Consider the following 16,559-nt stretch of genomic DNA (forward strand, 5'->3'; position numbering starts at 1 on the left):
TCAGAAAGAGATTAGAAGAAATAACGGGCTTTTCTCCTTTTTCCCAAGACCCTGTCCCAAGGCTGTCCTTTGGCTTCTTGGCTGCTTCTGCCCGGTCTGGCATACCCTCCCTTCCCTAATTAGCAAGTGTTTGAACCTGCCCTTTGCAACTCAGGGAAGGTCTAGGAGGCTGAATGAAGCCTATTTCCTACAAACTAGAAAACTGGGGATACAGAAAGGCTTTGTGCACCAGAGCTCCACAGGGTCCTGCTCAGTTTTAGCACACCTGTCTCGGCACAGCAGTCTCAGTTTCAGACACCTCCATTCTCCCGTTGCATGGAGGCGTCTGTCCTCTGTGGCATGGGGAAGTGTGTGACCACACGGAACATCACCCTAGACGCTGCAAAATGCTGCAGAATACCACTGGCTGCCCTGCTCTGCTCTTAGCTAAAGACAGTTCAGAGCTGTCAGCAGAGCCTGCTTTCTGGGCAAGTGTCTTTCCCCACTGCAGAGCTGAAATCTAATTCACAGCTTGGTCCCCATGTGACGACTTCCTCCCCAGCCCAGGGATGGCATCAGAATGGCAAAAGGGGTCAATAGGCTTGAGGAACTAAGAGAAGCCTCTGGCAGGTGGGCTGCAGAGCCTCCTACGGACAGCATCCCCTGCAGGACAGCAACAGAACAAGCCAGAGATAGAACAGTGGCTTCTGGCCGCACAGCCAGACACCTCATTTCTTTTGGACTGTGCTCACATTATAACAAAGTACGTGGACCCGGGCTGGTTCACTGTCCCTCGCGTGGGAGAGAGAAAAGCCCCCAGATGAACATCTACAGGATGGAAAGCAACACAAGTTCCCAGAGCCCCGCTCTGACTTCCCTAGAGACAGAGACACTGGGTTGGGACAGAGGCCCGAATCCTGCTCTTCTCATCACGGCGGTCACAAGTCTTGGCAATGGAGAGAACCGTCCATTCATCCTGCAGAGAGGACACCTTCAGATAATGATACAGCAGCTGACATCGCTGCCAAAACTGTCCTGTGGCCCAGGGACAGGAAGGAGTTTGCAATGTCTCACTCCATGGAAATATATTATTTTGAATAACATTTTATGGTTTACAAAGCATTTTCTCATCATTATCCTGCTGGGCTTTACTTTCTATTTCTGCCTGGAATATTGTCTTTCTCGGGTTTGATGACTCCAGTATCAGCCATTTGCCTCAATTTCTGCCCTTCGAACCCATTTCAACATGTGTCCACCTTGACCTATTGTCCTGTCCACATGTCCTATTCCAGCCAGGCCCTACACAGGCAGCTGAGCTTTGGGGATCAATCCCTGAGGTGCTCCATTTAGAAGGATGGTTGTTCCCATTGGCAGTTATCTTTCCTGTAGCATAGATAGCTTATGGGCAAGGAAGACAAATTATTTCAGGGAAACAAACAGTTTGGTTTAAAGCCTGTTCTCCAAAATAGGACATCCCAGCAGTTTTTACAGAGAAGAGCGCTGGTCTCATGATTTCCATGCAGACATGCAGGTTCAATAGGAATTGCTCCTAACAGCCTCCAAAGAGGGAAGATGTGGTCCTGCCAACCACCGAAGGAGTTTTTCCTTCCCCTCTCTCTCTGCCCTGTAATAGTGTCCGCCCTTCTAATAAGTGTCTGGCTGTCCTTCCCACCTCTCTCCCTGGCTTTTATCAGTGGCCCCCAGCCATTGGTCTGAGCCCTTGAGGCACATTGGACTCTATGAAGGGGTAAGACAGCCAGGGAGGCGGTCCTGGCCACCTGAGGCCACATTCTTGGGCTACTGTAATCCCTCCCTCCCTGTAATCCCTGTATGAGATGCTCTAATACAATGCACAGATCACCCCTCCCAGGCCCATCAGGACCCCCTAATGTAAAACCAATCCCTGATTCTTTTATCCTGATCACAGCCAAAGATAAGTTACTATCTGTAGAATGTCTCAAGTTCTTAAGGGACAGTTTTACTACCAGGTGCATGAAAAACTTTGTTCTTTCAAACCCCGTGGGTTTTTCTCCTGTTTGAAGACTAGGTTTTTTTCATCTTCATGGTTGCCATCATCATCACCATCATTATCTTCATCAATAACATCAATTTTCCAGCACCTACTTCTCGGATCCTGTGGGGCTGAATAGCACACAGCTGGCGCATTATATTTGTTGAAGGCACCTGCCTTCAGAGAACTTCAATAACTACAGAGAGATGAAGATCTGCATTGTGCCAAGTATATCTCCAGGCACACACATAAAACAGAGAAATGTAATTATGTGTGACGTGGTGTGTAGTTGAGTGGCCAAAAAAAGGGGGGGGGGATTATAGTGATGCCAGAAAGGGGGAAGAGAGAAGATCACTAATTCCAGAGTTTTTCTTCTTCCTTGTGAGGAAAAATACATATAACCATCCCCTTTTTCCTCTCTTTTCGGTCTGTCTCTTGTTTGTCTCAGGCTGGTTGAAGGAAAGAAGGGGGTCAAAGTGGAAAACAGACCTTTCCTCTCAAAACTCATCTTCTTCAACGTCTCTGAGCACGACTATGGGAACTACACGTGTGTGGCCTCCAACAAGCTGGGTCACACCAATGCCAGCATCACACTGTTCGGTGAGACGGAGCCCCAAACTGGACAACAAGGAGCACGGTGGTGGGGGGAGCAGGGAAATGTTGAGGGGCGGCGAGGAAGAGAGTTAGGAGTAGTTAGGCGTGGGTGGATGAGAAGGACAGGGATGAGGAGGGAGGGGAAGAGAGAGAAACAGCACATGTGTGCAAGTAGACACCGGGTTTCATTCTGTCCTAGAAGTCCTGACACCGCAGGAAAGGGTTTGGGGGATACTGAAGTGACATTGAACTTTCCCCCACAGTATCTCCTTAACTGACCATGGGGATTGCAATCGGATCTAGTCATCAAGAACCCAGAGAGGAATATACACTATTTCCCTACTTCTTCCCTGGATGAGTGTGAAATGTTACCATTTCTGAAACTTCTTCTGGTCCTCGGGATATAAGAGAAACTGCATTGTATCGATAAAAGTAGACTCTTGGGCCTTGGGATCCTGAGTAATGTTAGTGTCAGAGGGAGAATTAACATAGCCAACGGGTGTGTCCCTGGTTCTCCATTTGTGCCCCAGGGTGTTGTCTGGCTGCATTAAGATATTATATGTCCAACCAAGCCACCATCTCGACAGAAGTTGCATAATCATTCATGCATTAATTCATTCAGTCACTATTTATTGAAGGACTAATGCGGGCAAGGCAAGTTGCGGTGCCTTCATTGCACACCCCGCAACTGTAAGGGTGCTAGAAAGAAGGGAACGAGGCAAGTGAGCAAACTTAGATCCCCAGGTCTCACGCTTCTGTGGGGAGAACAGTCACATAGACCTGAGCCTGGAAGCCCGAGAGCCATCCTGCATCTCTGATGGGCTCCCTCCCCAGGAAGATGCAGACTGTCCACACAGCCCATGGGGCTCATTTCTGGTTGCTTTGCGGGGGTGGGGGTGGGGGAGGTGGGAGGCACATCCCTCCAGGCCTCAGCAAGTACCTTAGCTTGGAATCTTTCAAATTTGTTCCCCCATCTCCCATATTAACAAGCACTCTGGAGTGTCCTGGGGAGGGAAAGGTAAGGAAGCTAGCAGATCATTGGCAGGAGTCTAAACCCCTTTATTCTGAGAACTCCCAGATAATCCCAGAGCTCCATACAGCACCCCTCCCACCACCCACCCTGCCACATCTCCTCCATGGCACCACGGACCCCGATCAGACCGTCCAGACAGCCCACCTGTGCTCTTCCCCTGCTCCATCCAGATTTCCAAATCGCATTCCATCCCCTCTTTTACCCAGCACATAAATAAAGCCCAGCTTTATCCTCCAGGGCTGGGAGGGGGCAGGCTGCCCTTGATCCCAGGACTGGCAGACCGGAATGGGCAGAGCTGTGGTTAGACTGATTGATGTGTCTGACGCCTCCCACCCAGGGACAGTCATCAGGGCCGCTCACGTTTGTCAGCCTTTTGGCTTTTTGGCAGGTGTCTGTCTGCATGAACAGAAGGACCATGATTAGGAAGGGGCGGCCCCGCCTCCCCTTGCCTCCCAGATCCAAGGCTCTTCCCGCCCTCCACCTACAGCCTTCCTCTTCCCTGTAAACAGTCTCCCTCCTCCTTTGACCCCTTTGCTCCTCTGAATCAGATGCATGAAATGGTTTTGCAACTGACTTTATCACTGCTGTCTAATTCCCTGGCCTCATCCCCTGAAGCCATCTAAGATGAGAAGAGAGAGAAAAAGCAAACTGTAAGAGTGAAATACCAGCATTTGTGACAAGCAACGCAGTGAAGCATGAGCCATAAATCTGCTCCTTTCCACAGACCCATGTTTGGCAATTAAGACCTCTGCCCGCATTCCCGGCAGTCTGTCAGGCTCCCCTGCACCGTGTGTGTCATGTGGGATGGTCCTACAGTTGCCAGCTTTCTGGAGTCCAGGGGACTCTCTAAAAACATGTATGGAAAAGTGATAGTATGGATTCAAGTAAGTTTAGAAAGACTAGATCAAACAAAGATGAACTGGGTCCATGCGGGGATGTTCTTTAACACAGGAGGGCTCAGAGCCCTTGCATGCTAAATCTCTAAGAGGGAGAAACAATTTGGAACATTTCCAGATTTAATCAAACAGCAACCAGGTTTTTAGCCTCATTTAAGAGAGCATTTCTGAGAAGCAGCACCACCTGGGTGACGCCTAGTTCCATGGGGCTACGAAATCCCATTAACATGCCATGCCTGCATTTCCACCCCCTTGGCTCACACTGCAGCTGGTCCACACAGCCCAGCCCCTAAACTCTTTATCAACACCCACTATCAATAAGGCCTCGTGACAAATAGAAACATGTTCGCGAGTTTTCTATGCCCTTTCCTATGATCAGGCCCATCAAGCCGACTTGGGCAGGTTAGAAAGCAGCCTTTGCTTTATGCGAATACACAAACTTTGTGATGAAACTCCTCCTTTAGCATCTGAGAGCCAGCTAAATTAGCATCATTTTGCCACCAACCTGCACAGAAGTTGCACACATGACCTGACATTGAAAAGTGAGGAATGCTGGTGCTGGTTAGATTCCTTCAGGGTCAATACCTTTGAGGTACTACAGTTAAATGGGGTAGGGGTGGTCCTTCCTAGCAGGAACCAGTAGGATTCTGAGAACCTGGTCCCTAAGGCTCCAGAGGCATCAGGGGACCAGGAGGATTCAGCCCCTGGGATCCTGAATCACAGAGATTCCTGGGAGGACCTTGATCCTGCCATGGTGCTGTGAGGCCAGAAATCCCTGAACTTGGTCTCCCCAAGTGAACCAGTGGAGCTATGGATGAGACACAGATCTCATCTGGAAAAAGACTTCAGTCCTCTGCTACCAAGTCAGCACGCCAGCTCAGCACATGCCCAGGGTCCATGCTCCTGTGGGGGCTGCGAATGCATGGCCAGCCCCTCGCCTTCCAACCTCGGCATCCCTTGTGCATGCACCCAGCCCTTCACCATTCCTCATCTGCATCTTGCCCCACCACCTCTGATTTTTGTGCGTTCCTTTATTTCTCCATCCCTCCAGAAATGTTTGTGAAAGGCGGTATACAAACTATATATGATGGATATATAGCTACTGTATATAATATGTGTGTTTGTTTTCATTTTTCTCTCCTGTGTGTCCCTCACCCGATATAGAGCTAAGTGAGCCTACAAGCTCATCTTTGTTGCAAGGTCAGTATCCCCCCTCCCCCTGCTTTATGGGTTCTCCCCTCCCCGCTTTCTCCCAGAGCCCCCTCCCCTGCCCTGCTGTGTGTTCCCCGAGGCTCCTGTCTGTCCACCAGCTATTGGACTAAGTGGGTTACTGGGAGCTGATGAAACTCCAAGGACCCCCTTATTCTCTGCTCACATTGTCCACCTCCCCTGAAGGGCTGGGAAGGGAGAGGAAAAGAAACAGCCCTAACTTCTCAAAGCCTGGAGGTCTGCATGGAGACAAAAGGCTCAGAGAGCAAGGCTTGGGGCAACAGGCAGAGAAGTCCACCCACTGAGTGCTTCTCATAGGAGCACGAGTGACAGCCGCCCCTCTCCACCAGCCACAAAAGCAAACCCCCAATGCAGGGAGTTTCAGAGGGCCCCTAAGCTGCCACAGAGCATTCATGGGGAGTGTCTTCAGGGAAGAAGGTGGGCAGGTGCCCCTGGAAGGTCCTTGGAGTGGACGCCACTGAGCTCCTGTCCAGAGCCTGACTTCCGGGGGTGCTGTGCGCTTGGGCAGGTCAGGAAGTATCGTTCAGACTCAAATTCGTCTTCTGGGCCATAGAATTGACCCGCCTTGCAATCTGAGAGCTTTTCTAGCCTTCACCTGAGAACACATAGTAAAAAGGCTTTGAAAACCACCAGGTGCATCTTGAACCATTGGAGCCCAGTCTCTGGTTACAGGGACCACTCCCTATATCACAGTCCAGGGGTTCATGAACTCATTTCTCAAGCCCTCTCCCTAGTTTCTTTCCACCTCTTCCACGCCAACCCTCCCCATCCTGTGATACCTGCATCTCTAGCCTCTTTTTACTCAGCCCCTCAAATTTTCTCACGGTCCCTAGCCTAGTTAAAGTGATTCATTTAGACCATGACTGAATGCTCAGAAGTGGGCCCAGGCTGAGTGGTGGAATCGGACACATGCTGTGTGTGCCGTGTACCTTTTCCTGCTGAGGACAGTGCCGACCCTCTGAGAGCCCTGCAGGAAAGCGGCTGTGACCACAGTGAAGAGAAGGTCTTTCCCCACCTCCCATCATCCTTCTCATCCCACCTAGCACCCCCCTCATCTTGTTCACCCATTCACATCTGGCCATGCAAGCAATCATCAGAGGATGGCATTAGACTTGGGGAGAGGGAGACGGAAGGAAATGAATTATATGGGAAATTAGTTGACAGAAGAGGAGAAAGCTTTTATAGTGAGAAGGTTCAGGGATGCAGTATTCACCTTAGTGATACAGAGCACCATGGTGATGAACCACAAACAGGAAAATGAAACAGAAATAGAAAGGGAAATCAATGGAAGGCTCCAGGTTCAATTGGTGATTCAACGTATGCTTATTGAACGCCTGGCCAAGGCATGTGCACAGACGTCGAAGAACGTTGGCAAAGTAGCAAAGGACATAAATGGTGAAAGGGATGTGTGAGAGGCTGGAGGTATGGCAGAGGACAACTTGCGAGGGACTTTGAGTAACTTCGTGTGACTCAGCTCATTGTGATCACTGATACCTGTATTCTCAACTGGAAAGGGAGCTTTAAAACAGGGATTGGTTGCTAAGGAGTTAGAACTCCACTGCAGGTGCACCCCAGGGATGGAGGGAGCACGTCCCACATCGACGCCAACAGTAACAAAACTGACCAGAAGCAAACACATCCCTGCCTGGTTCTGAGCAGGGGACTAGGAGCAGGGGCTCCACCTGCTGACCCAGAGCTGAGCATCCTCATCCCGCTCTGTGCTCTGTGATCCACTGTGAATGTGAGGCAGGGTCTCCATGCCAGCTCTCTTCTCTATGTTGCTCCCACCCCATCACCTTTCTCGTTGGGTGCAGGGCAATGGGTCAAGGCCAGTGTTGTAGATGGTAGAAGCCTGGAACATTCCAAGACTTGGATTACTATAGCTGTCAGACTCTTGTACACTAAGGACTGTGTTAGAGAAAAAAGACCTTGCTCCTGGGGCGTTTATCTTATGCATTGCTTTCTGTGTGTGTATGTGTGTGTGTTGCTTTTTCCTCCTCCACGGCTAACCTACCCTAGAACAGAGGGCTTCCTCCTTTCTCTGGAATACACCCAGATTATGCTCCCCTCATCTAGATGGATTTCCACCCATGAGGAACACTTAGCTTTAAGAGTCATTCCAAGCTATTTTGTTACTCAGTATCCGAATGGTCCAGAAGGATCCAGAAAGGAGAATTTTGTTTCTTCTCATCATTTTCTGCCACCCTGATGTATTTCTCTGCTCCCACTCTTGCAAACAAAACAGATTGCATGTCCCCCTCTTGTATTAATCTGTAGTGCTACAGGACTTCTGCCATGATAACTAAGGACTGGTGGATCCACTACCATCCCTCATGCCCCCCCTCATAGGCAAGTGTGCCGGGGACGCACTCAGCGGCTCAGTGGCTGTTCATTTCCCATCCCTGATCCGTTGTCTTTTATCTCCTGGGCGAGGAGTCAGATTCGATGCTATCAGTGGTCTGGGGAAGGTCGGCTGATTCATGCCGGCGAACCTCAAATCATCTTAATAGAGAATGAGGGAGTAAGTCAACTCTGTGCATCAGAGAAAACAGTGGCAGTGGGAGAGAGGATCTATTCTTCCCAGCTAGGGATGAGAGAGAGCTCATTAAACCCAGCCTCTCAGCAGTTAGCATTTCTGTGGCACGTGTGTCTAAATACAGAAGGTACCAAACTAAAATCCCCTCGCCCTATTTCTGGAGTGTTTGTGTATCCTATGTATCCATTCTGGCATGAATCCAGCCCTCTTCTGCTCACTAGAACAGAAAGCAGTCCTGTGCTCACCTAGGAACTTGGATTCAGCTGGGTTTGGTGGCAGAAAGATCATGTTATGGATTGACCTTTGACTTCTCTGAGTCACCACTTTGATCTTTGATTATTGATCTGCCCACAGCCTTTTCCGGAGGAGATTCTTGGGCCAGCTAATGTCCAGTTGGATCAAGAGTTGTATCATGTCTCAGGCGCCTTTAAAGAGTAGACTGAGAGTTTGAATACATGGGGACGTACTCAGGTGATTTTGGTCAAACGTTCTGGTCGAGTTTAGATGGTCATCTCTAGGTGACATTTCCTTCTATATGCGAGGATCTTTGCATGGAGAATCTTATCACTCTGATGCAAAAGGCTTTAATGTCATTTTCTTTTTCTCAGCTTTATTTTCCCTTATTTCAGGTATAATGGATGAGTAAAATTGTAAGATATTTAAAGCGTGCATCATGGTGATTAGATACCTGAACACACTGTGGAGGGCTTCCCAGGTGATGCTAGTGGTAAAGAACCTGCCTGGCAATACAGGAGACATAAGAGATGCAAGTTCAACCCTGGGTTGGGAAGATCCCCTGGAGAAGAAAGTAGCACCCCACTCCAGTATTCTTGCCTGGGAAATTCCTTGGACCTAAGGAGCCTGGTGGGATACAGTGTATGAGGTTGCAAAGAGTCAGACACGACTGAAGTGACTTAGCATGCACACACACACACACACACACACACACACACACACACACACCCTGTGGAAGGATTTCCCATCCTCTGTATCCAAGGTGAAGGCATACAGAGGCCCCCAGCTAATGAGGAAAGATGAGCGGTCAGTCTGCTTCTGGCCAGTCAGCAGGACAAGCTCTACGCATTGTCCGTAGAGCCTGAACTGGTGAATGGAGATCTTTCCTGGTTCAGCCAGCAGAGGGGAGCTGATGCCCAGCATTTCCCCAGGCAGATTCCAGCAGCAGGGATGCAGATCTTACTGTCTTAGATCACCCCAGAGAGAGGAAGCCCACGGGGCCAGCCGGTTACAGTCTGACTCATCAAGAGAGGTCAGATATCAAAGGTCTGGCCTCCTCTGGTACACAGAACCTCGCTCACTAATATCTCAAAGATGCATAGATGAATGCCGGTTAACTTTACAGATCAAACAGAGCATGGGCACCTGCATTCATATTACTGCAGGAGGGCCCAGGCTTTAGTTTTATAATAAAGCCTTCAGACTTCAGGGCTTCCCTGGTGACTCAGATGATAAAGAATCCACCTGCAATGCAGGAGACCCAGGTTCAACCCCTGGGTTGGGAAGATCCTGGAGGAGGGCACGGCAACCCACTCCAGTATTCTTGCCTGGAAAATCCCATGGACAGAGGAGCCTGGCAGACTGCAGTCCATGGGATTGCAAAAAGTCAAAAATAACTGAGCGACTAACACTTCCACTTCTACTTTTGCGGACTTCACCTAATTAGAGGATAGCCTGGTGGCCAAAGAAAAAAGGTTGTTCTACAGAGAAGTGTTTATTGGCTTGGGGGTTCAGGCTCCAGGGTACCAGCTTCCCCAGCCAAGACACCGTGGGGATGCTGGATCTCTGAATCAGAGATCCAGTATGAGCATCCTGCCCCAACCCCCACTCAACCTATGGCAACTGACTTCCCAGCACAGCAGAGGGGCGCATGTTCCAGGGCTGGGCTGTGGCCAGGACAGCACGGGGTCTGGGCAGGTTCAGCCTCCTTCACCCAAACCATCAGAGGGTAAAGCGAATGTCTCTGGCTGCTTTCTGCCTTAACAGTGGCTTGTTTTTCATTTCTTTTAGAAGTGAAAATCACAGCTCTGCCCCCTGGGAAAGGTTGGTATGTTTACTTTCCAGGCAGCTGCTGCCTTGGGCTGGGGGCACAAGACTCATCGCCTTCTTGCAAGATGCGTTCTCTTCTGCGCTAACCCCAGGAGGCAGCCCGGTGGGGACCGCCTGACCTCGGGCCGGCCCTGTTTCAATTCAGATTAACCATCCCCAAGGACATCGATTCTCCCCGGGTGCCTCCCCTGCAAAGTCTAACTTGTCTTTGCTGGCAGCACTAATGGGGACCTGTCAGTGCCCAGAATAGCTCCACGTCTGGGCCCTTCTGTAGCAGGCCCGCCTCTTTCTTTGCACACGATGCTCTAATGCAGTGATCTTCTTGGACCTTGGCCTTGCATGCTGGCCTCTGCTTACCCCATTCTCTCTTTTTCTAACTTGGAGCAGGAAGGGAAGTGGCAGGAGGAAGGGGTCAGGGGAAGGAAGGGGGCGGTTCTTGGGTGAGTCACTTGGCTACAAATAAAAACTCATCTTATTCAGGGGCTTTCATTCCATCCAGATGTTTCCGATGGATAATTGACACTCGTCACAGCTCTCCAGGACCCTGACAGTCCTGGTAATTAGTCTCTTCAGGCCTCCAGAGCTCGCTAATGAGACTGAGGAAATAAGGCCTTCCAAGCCGAGTGGAGGCGCTGCTGGATGGAGCACATAGACCTCCTCTTTGCGGCCGCGTCACCGAACAGATGGGCTGAGCTGTTACTCTGGCCGGCACGGGTTCTGAGAGGGCCTTGCGCCCAGAGCCTGGAATCCACACCTGACTGGACAGCAGGTCCTCCTCTTGTGGGGATCTTCCTGTGTGGATCAGTGTGGGTGGGCCTGGGGTCCCCACCTTGACTGGTACCCAGGTCGGGCAGGCCCTGCAGCCTCACTTTCTGCTCTCTTCCTCTCTGGAGATGTGAGCGGTCCACAAAGCCACAGCTCCAAGTCAGTGACAAGAAAATTGTGTTTGGAGAAGAAATCAAGGGACCTTGGGGACATCACTTAAGGTCTCCAAGAGTGAGTTTCCATACATTACAGCAGGAGATAATAGCCTTCATCTCCTACATGAGGGACTTCAAGGAGCCAGAACCCATTTCCAGGTGCAAACACTCCACCTGGAATCCTAACCAATATGGCCTTACCTCTGGGCATATCTTCCTTCAACCACGCGAATTTTCAGTGACTTGTGTTGGGAATTGTTAGAAAAGTGGGGGAAGGGTGTTTGAAAGAAGTCAAAGTAGGAAAAGAATGTTTTGCTTTGTTTTCAGTTTGGTTTTTACTTTTCTTGTTCAAGTAGAATCTTAAGAAAAAGAATAACACAGTCGCAAAGTAGGTATAGACATGTCAGCATGGGTCACTGTTCTGGCTCTTTCCTTCCTTCAACTAATGTTTGCTAAGTACCTGCCAAGGGCCCAGCTGGGCACAGATCCTGCCCTTATGGAGCTCAGAGCATGGAGGAGGAGACACATGTGAGACACGTGAAGGGAACTGTAGGACGGGTGTGTATTTTAATAGTGGGATGTGTATGGTGCAGTAGAAGGGAACAAAGCAAGTCAAGGAAGGCTGCCTGGAAGAGGTGGCTGAGGCCAGAACAGAACCTGGAACAAGGAGTAGGAGTGAATCTAGCGAAGAGCATTTCAGGCAGAAGGTGTGATGGTGGGAAGGAAAGAGAATAGGCTAGAAGGTGCACACTCGTGCACACATGTATGTGTGTTGCTGGTGTTGTGTGGAGTGGGAGCAGGGAGAGCCCGAGGCACACATGTCCAAGAGTGAGGCTAAGGAGTCAGAGGGCAAGCCTCAGGTGGCCAAACTATTGGAGCTTCAGCTTTAGCCTCAGTCTTTCCAATGAATATTCAGGGTTGATTTCCTTTAGGGTTGAATGGTTTGATCTCCTTGCAGTCCAAGGGCCTCTCAAGAGTCTTCTCCAACACCACAGTTCAAAAGCATCAATTCTTTGGTGCTCAGTCTTCTTTATGGTCCAACACTCACATCCGTATATGGCTAATGGAAAAACCATAGCTTGCACCATGCAGACCTTTGTCAGCAAAATGATGTCTCTGCTTTCTAATACACTGTCTAGGTTTGTCATAGCTTTTCTTCCAAGGAAGATCAAAGCTTCTTCCTCAGTCTTGAGCTTTGACCATTCTCAACTCAAAATAATCTGTGTGCCAAAGAGACACTTTGGGGTGGTGACTCACCGCCCTTCACTGAGAAGCAGCACCAGAGACCCAGAGGCTGGATGACCTGGTGCATTTCAGACTCATAACTGTTCAGGGGTAGGCTTAGGTTAGAACCAGAGCTTTGTTCCAAAGGTCTAAGAAATAAACCAGATGGGCATTGCTTGCAGACTAGGAGTTCTAAGACTTGAGAACATAATTCCATATGGCATTAGGGAGCCTGGCTTGATGGTAAACTGTATTAGCCAGAAGTGTCTCCGTGTCCAGTGTCCGAGTCAGGCAAGCAAGTCTGGCTTTGTCCCGTCAACCTGGTGAGGATGTGGACTTAGAGGGGGCACCAGCTTCAAATGCCTCTGCTAAGTCCAGTGATAGCATCACCGACTCAATGGACATGAATTTGAGCAAACTCCAGGGAGATAGTGAAGGACAGAGGACACTGATGTGCTGCAGTCCATGGAGTGGCAAAGAATTGAAAACAACTGAGCAACTGAACAACAACAACAACATAGTCCAGTGCAACAGAGGCTGCCAGAGCAAGTGTGGTCTGAGAAGACGCCTTGCTTCATTAGGCGCCTAACTCATCTGAGCATCCAAACGTGTGTGTACTATTCATGAATCCTAACTACATTTGTCATTGGAGTTCATGGCCATGGGGCTCAGGGAGCCGGAAAGCTTAAATGATAGGGAAGCTGCTGGAGTGTTATGACCTCATTGTTATCTTGCCTCCCGAATCTGGCTCCATCTCCAAGAGTATCTGTGTGCAGGCCAGGCTGCTGTGTGGCTCTTAGAGAAAGGCACCATCCATCTTCCCTCGACAGACACATGCCATGGCACGCTCTACATCCCACTGTCCCTGTAAATCTTCCCGTGTTCACGGCCAGAGGCCACCTGTCTCTTGGCTTGATCCCACCTCATGGCAGCTGGTTTTGACCTTCCAAGCCTGTGGAACTTGAGGGTGGTCCGCTCTTAGCTGGTCCAGATGGGGGAGAGGCCAAGAGCACTGCCTTGAAATAGAGTGATTGACAGAAGGAACGCCAAGGCTGCTGAAGCATCTTCAGGGGGACGGTCAGGGTGTCCACCAAGTCCTTTCCTGCAGGACAGGTGGAGGGGCTGAAGGGCCACGTGGATGTTTGAGGCGGGTAGTGCTCAGAGGGGTTGGATGACGATGCAGATGCTATAGGGATCTCGCTTTACCGAAGCTCTGGGTAGGGTGTTCATTAACCCACCACCTTCTTCTTGAACCTGCCCCCTGAGCCAGGTCCTCAGCGTGTTCTGATGGCAGGGAAGTAGCGGCCACCTGCACACTGAAACCCACACTTCTCAGTCCCTCCCTGCGCAGGCAGACTCCCCATCACCTAGCCCTGTCCTCGGGATAAGGCTGTGGAGGGTTCTTTCCCCACACAGTCCCAGTGTGTGGACCGGGGGCGCTGGAGGCTCCCGGCTGGAGAGGCACCTCTGCGGGGAGGGGAGGGCCAGGCTCATGGCAGGTGTGTTGTCTCCACAGGCCCGGGTGCCGTCAGCGAAGTGAGCAATGGGACGTCATCGAGGAAGGTGGGCTGCCTCTGGCTGCTACCTCTCCTGGTCTTGCACCTGCTCCTCAAATTTTGATGTGAGAGCCGCATCCCCAACGGGGAGGAGCCGCCGCGCCACCAGCACGTCAGCGATGGCGACCAACAGCAACAAGGCGAGCACCCCTGTTCTAAAGCAGACACGATCCCACCAAATTCAGACAACAGAGCCGAAGGGGACACAAATTCGAGGGAGGGGAACAAAGAATGCTCTGGGAAAACGAATTGAACGAGGACACTGGAAATCACCGTGCAGATACCTAGGTACAGCCGAGTTTTCTTTCTTTTTCCAAATGGGAAGAACGCCCGTGGCTCTGGACCCACCCGTAAACTGCATGGTGTGACCTCTGTTACCAGGCGGGCAGGGGCTCAGCTGCTCTGCCCACCACAGTGCTCCCCCACCAAGGAAAATTCTGGAGTTCGGCCACCCCAAATTCAATCATTCCATAGAGAAGAACTCAGAGGGAGGCAAGCGGGCCCGTTCCTGGACTGTGTCCCTATTTTGTGTGTGTGATGAAACGCAGCATCAAAAAGATAAATAAAAAGGAAAAAACAAGACAGCCTGACAGCAACAACAATCCCGCAATCAACAGTCACAAAAGATATTCTTAAATGTTCTTTTTTTTATTATTATTTTACTACATGGACATCATGGATAATAAGGGATTCTGATTCATTATTAATTTTATTAATTATATTTTCTGATATGAGTCTAAAACTTAGTGCAAAAACAAGACAAAACTAAAAAAAAAAAGGTACACAGATGCAAGGGGTGAAGGGAAGTGTGTTTGTTAAAGTTTAGACGTGAATAGTGTACTTCTTACCTAGGTTTACAACTGGTGGACCTCACACCAGGCATTAACCACCTGGTGAGGATTTGGCAAATCCACCAAAAAAAAAAACAAACCACATACAATTTAACCAACATCTCCACCAGCGCTACAGATTTCTTCTTATTCTGTGCATTTAATGCAGACAATACTATGCTTCTACATGCTGTTTAGAAACGGAAGGGTGACCTGCACTGTATCTTGAGTTTGCTGACAATGCTTCTTTTGATGACATATATTATACAGTATATATATATATATATATATATACATATATTTTTTTTGTTAGAGTTCTAGCCGTTTCTTTCTCAGCAGGGTCCTTTCTCAAACATTACTGCATGCTGTATATGGCGTTAGCTGTGTGTTGCTCTTCTAAAAGACGATAGAGTTTACTGGTAATTGTGTAATCAGCTCCTGCCTTTTTATTTTCTTGGGTTATTCACATGTCAGAGACATTTCTAATACGCGAAAAGAGAAACAAAACACTAACACCAGGCACAGCATCTTTTCCAGGGGCGGCTCTCGGACGCGAGGGCTCAGGCGGGAGGCCCGGCTTCTCCAGCAAGAGCCCCAGGTGTGGACAGACAGCAAGCTGCCAAACCAACTCAGCAGTCAGTATCCACTCGCTTTAGCCCATCATGGGAATCTATGATGCCTTTGTGACCGCTGGAGAGTCGAATCCTCTTGGTTTACTTTATTTAATTTCCCACCTTTGTGTGCGTGTGTATGAAAGAGAAGAAAAGGCAGTTTTTAGGTAAACTTTTCTTCCTCCCCCGAAGTCTGGGAACCGGAGGGGCCTCGGGGAGGGGTCCTGATGTGGTGAGGGAAGGTGGGATTGGGGGCTGGGAGGGAAGGGTTGTCTCTGACTTGACATTAAAAAGTGTTCCATGTCCCTCTTCACCTGGTGTGGTACCTCATTGTCAAGCAGGGGGTGTGGGGGAGGAGAACCTGCCTGGCTCAGGCGTGAAGAAGGGGTTGGGCTCCTGACTCAGGCTCTCTGGCCCCCTTGGGGGTGGAGTGGGGCTCCCCGTGGCGTGGGCTCTGACCACAGGCAGGGGTTCAGGAAAACATTCCTCCATTACAAGCAGGGGAGGTGAGACTCTGGCGACCGCCCCTCCAGTGCCTTCAGGAGGAACTGCTGTGTCCACAGCTCCCCTGGTGACCCAGATGGCGGGTCCAGGGACAGCTTTCACACGTGATTACTTTCGGGTGCAAAGTGCAACCATCGCCCCCCAAACCCCTGAAACATTCTGCGTGAGTATTGACAAATCCCAAGCCCCATCGGCCAGCGAGTCGGGGACTTTCCGCCCAAGCCTGCCTCCCAAACCTTGCCTCTAGCGACAAATTAAGAGAAAAGGTAGGTGTTAATGCAGAATAGTTTTCAAATAAGTCTAACCTGTTCTGATTCTGGGAATTCAATAAGCAGCTGAAGAATCGCTGAAAGGCAGAAATGAGGTCAGAGCTGAACCAAGCAGGGATTACTGTGCTGTGTCCTTGGGGGCCATTCCCACCCGAGAGAAGGGGGAAGTGTTGGAAAGCAGTCGTTTCATTTCCAGCGGCTCCTGGCAGCTTCGAGAAAAGCTTGTTGACTTCATGTTTCTTTTTTTTTTTTTAATTCTTTTTTCTTTTTTCATATTCTTTCCCACTGGTTTATCACAGGAT

The 16,559-nt window shown here is 49.8% G+C and overlaps 1 protein-coding gene across 4 annotated transcripts in view; it reads left to right on the plus strand.

Moving 5' to 3' along the window:
* NTM (neurotrimin) overlaps positions 1-14,668 on the plus strand; it is a 961,781-nt gene extending 947,113 nt beyond the window's left edge. Inside the window, exons 7-10 of one of the 4 annotated variants that reach the window (XM_081537929.1) lie at positions 2,439-2,590; positions 5,678-5,713; positions 10,305-10,337; positions 14,004-14,668. In XM_081537929.1, the coding sequence (XP_081394055.1) occupies positions 2,439-2,590; positions 5,678-5,713; positions 10,305-10,337; positions 14,004-14,107 (325 nt within the window). In that variant the 3' untranslated portion in view covers positions 14,108-14,668. The remainder of the gene's footprint in view (positions 1-2,438; positions 2,591-5,677; positions 5,714-10,304; positions 10,338-14,003) is intronic. The other 3 variants (XM_081537930.1, XM_081537931.1, XM_081537932.1) reach the window with 3 other exon arrangements.
* The last annotated feature ends 1,891 nt before the right edge of the window (positions 14,669-16,559 follow it).

Source organism: Giraffa tippelskirchi, chromosome 10 (genome assembly GCF_054371585.1).
Source record: "Giraffa tippelskirchi isolate mGirTip1 chromosome 10, T2T-mGirTip1v1.2.pri, whole genome shotgun sequence".
Taxonomy (NCBI): Eukaryota; Metazoa; Chordata; class Mammalia; order Artiodactyla; family Giraffidae; genus Giraffa; species Giraffa tippelskirchi.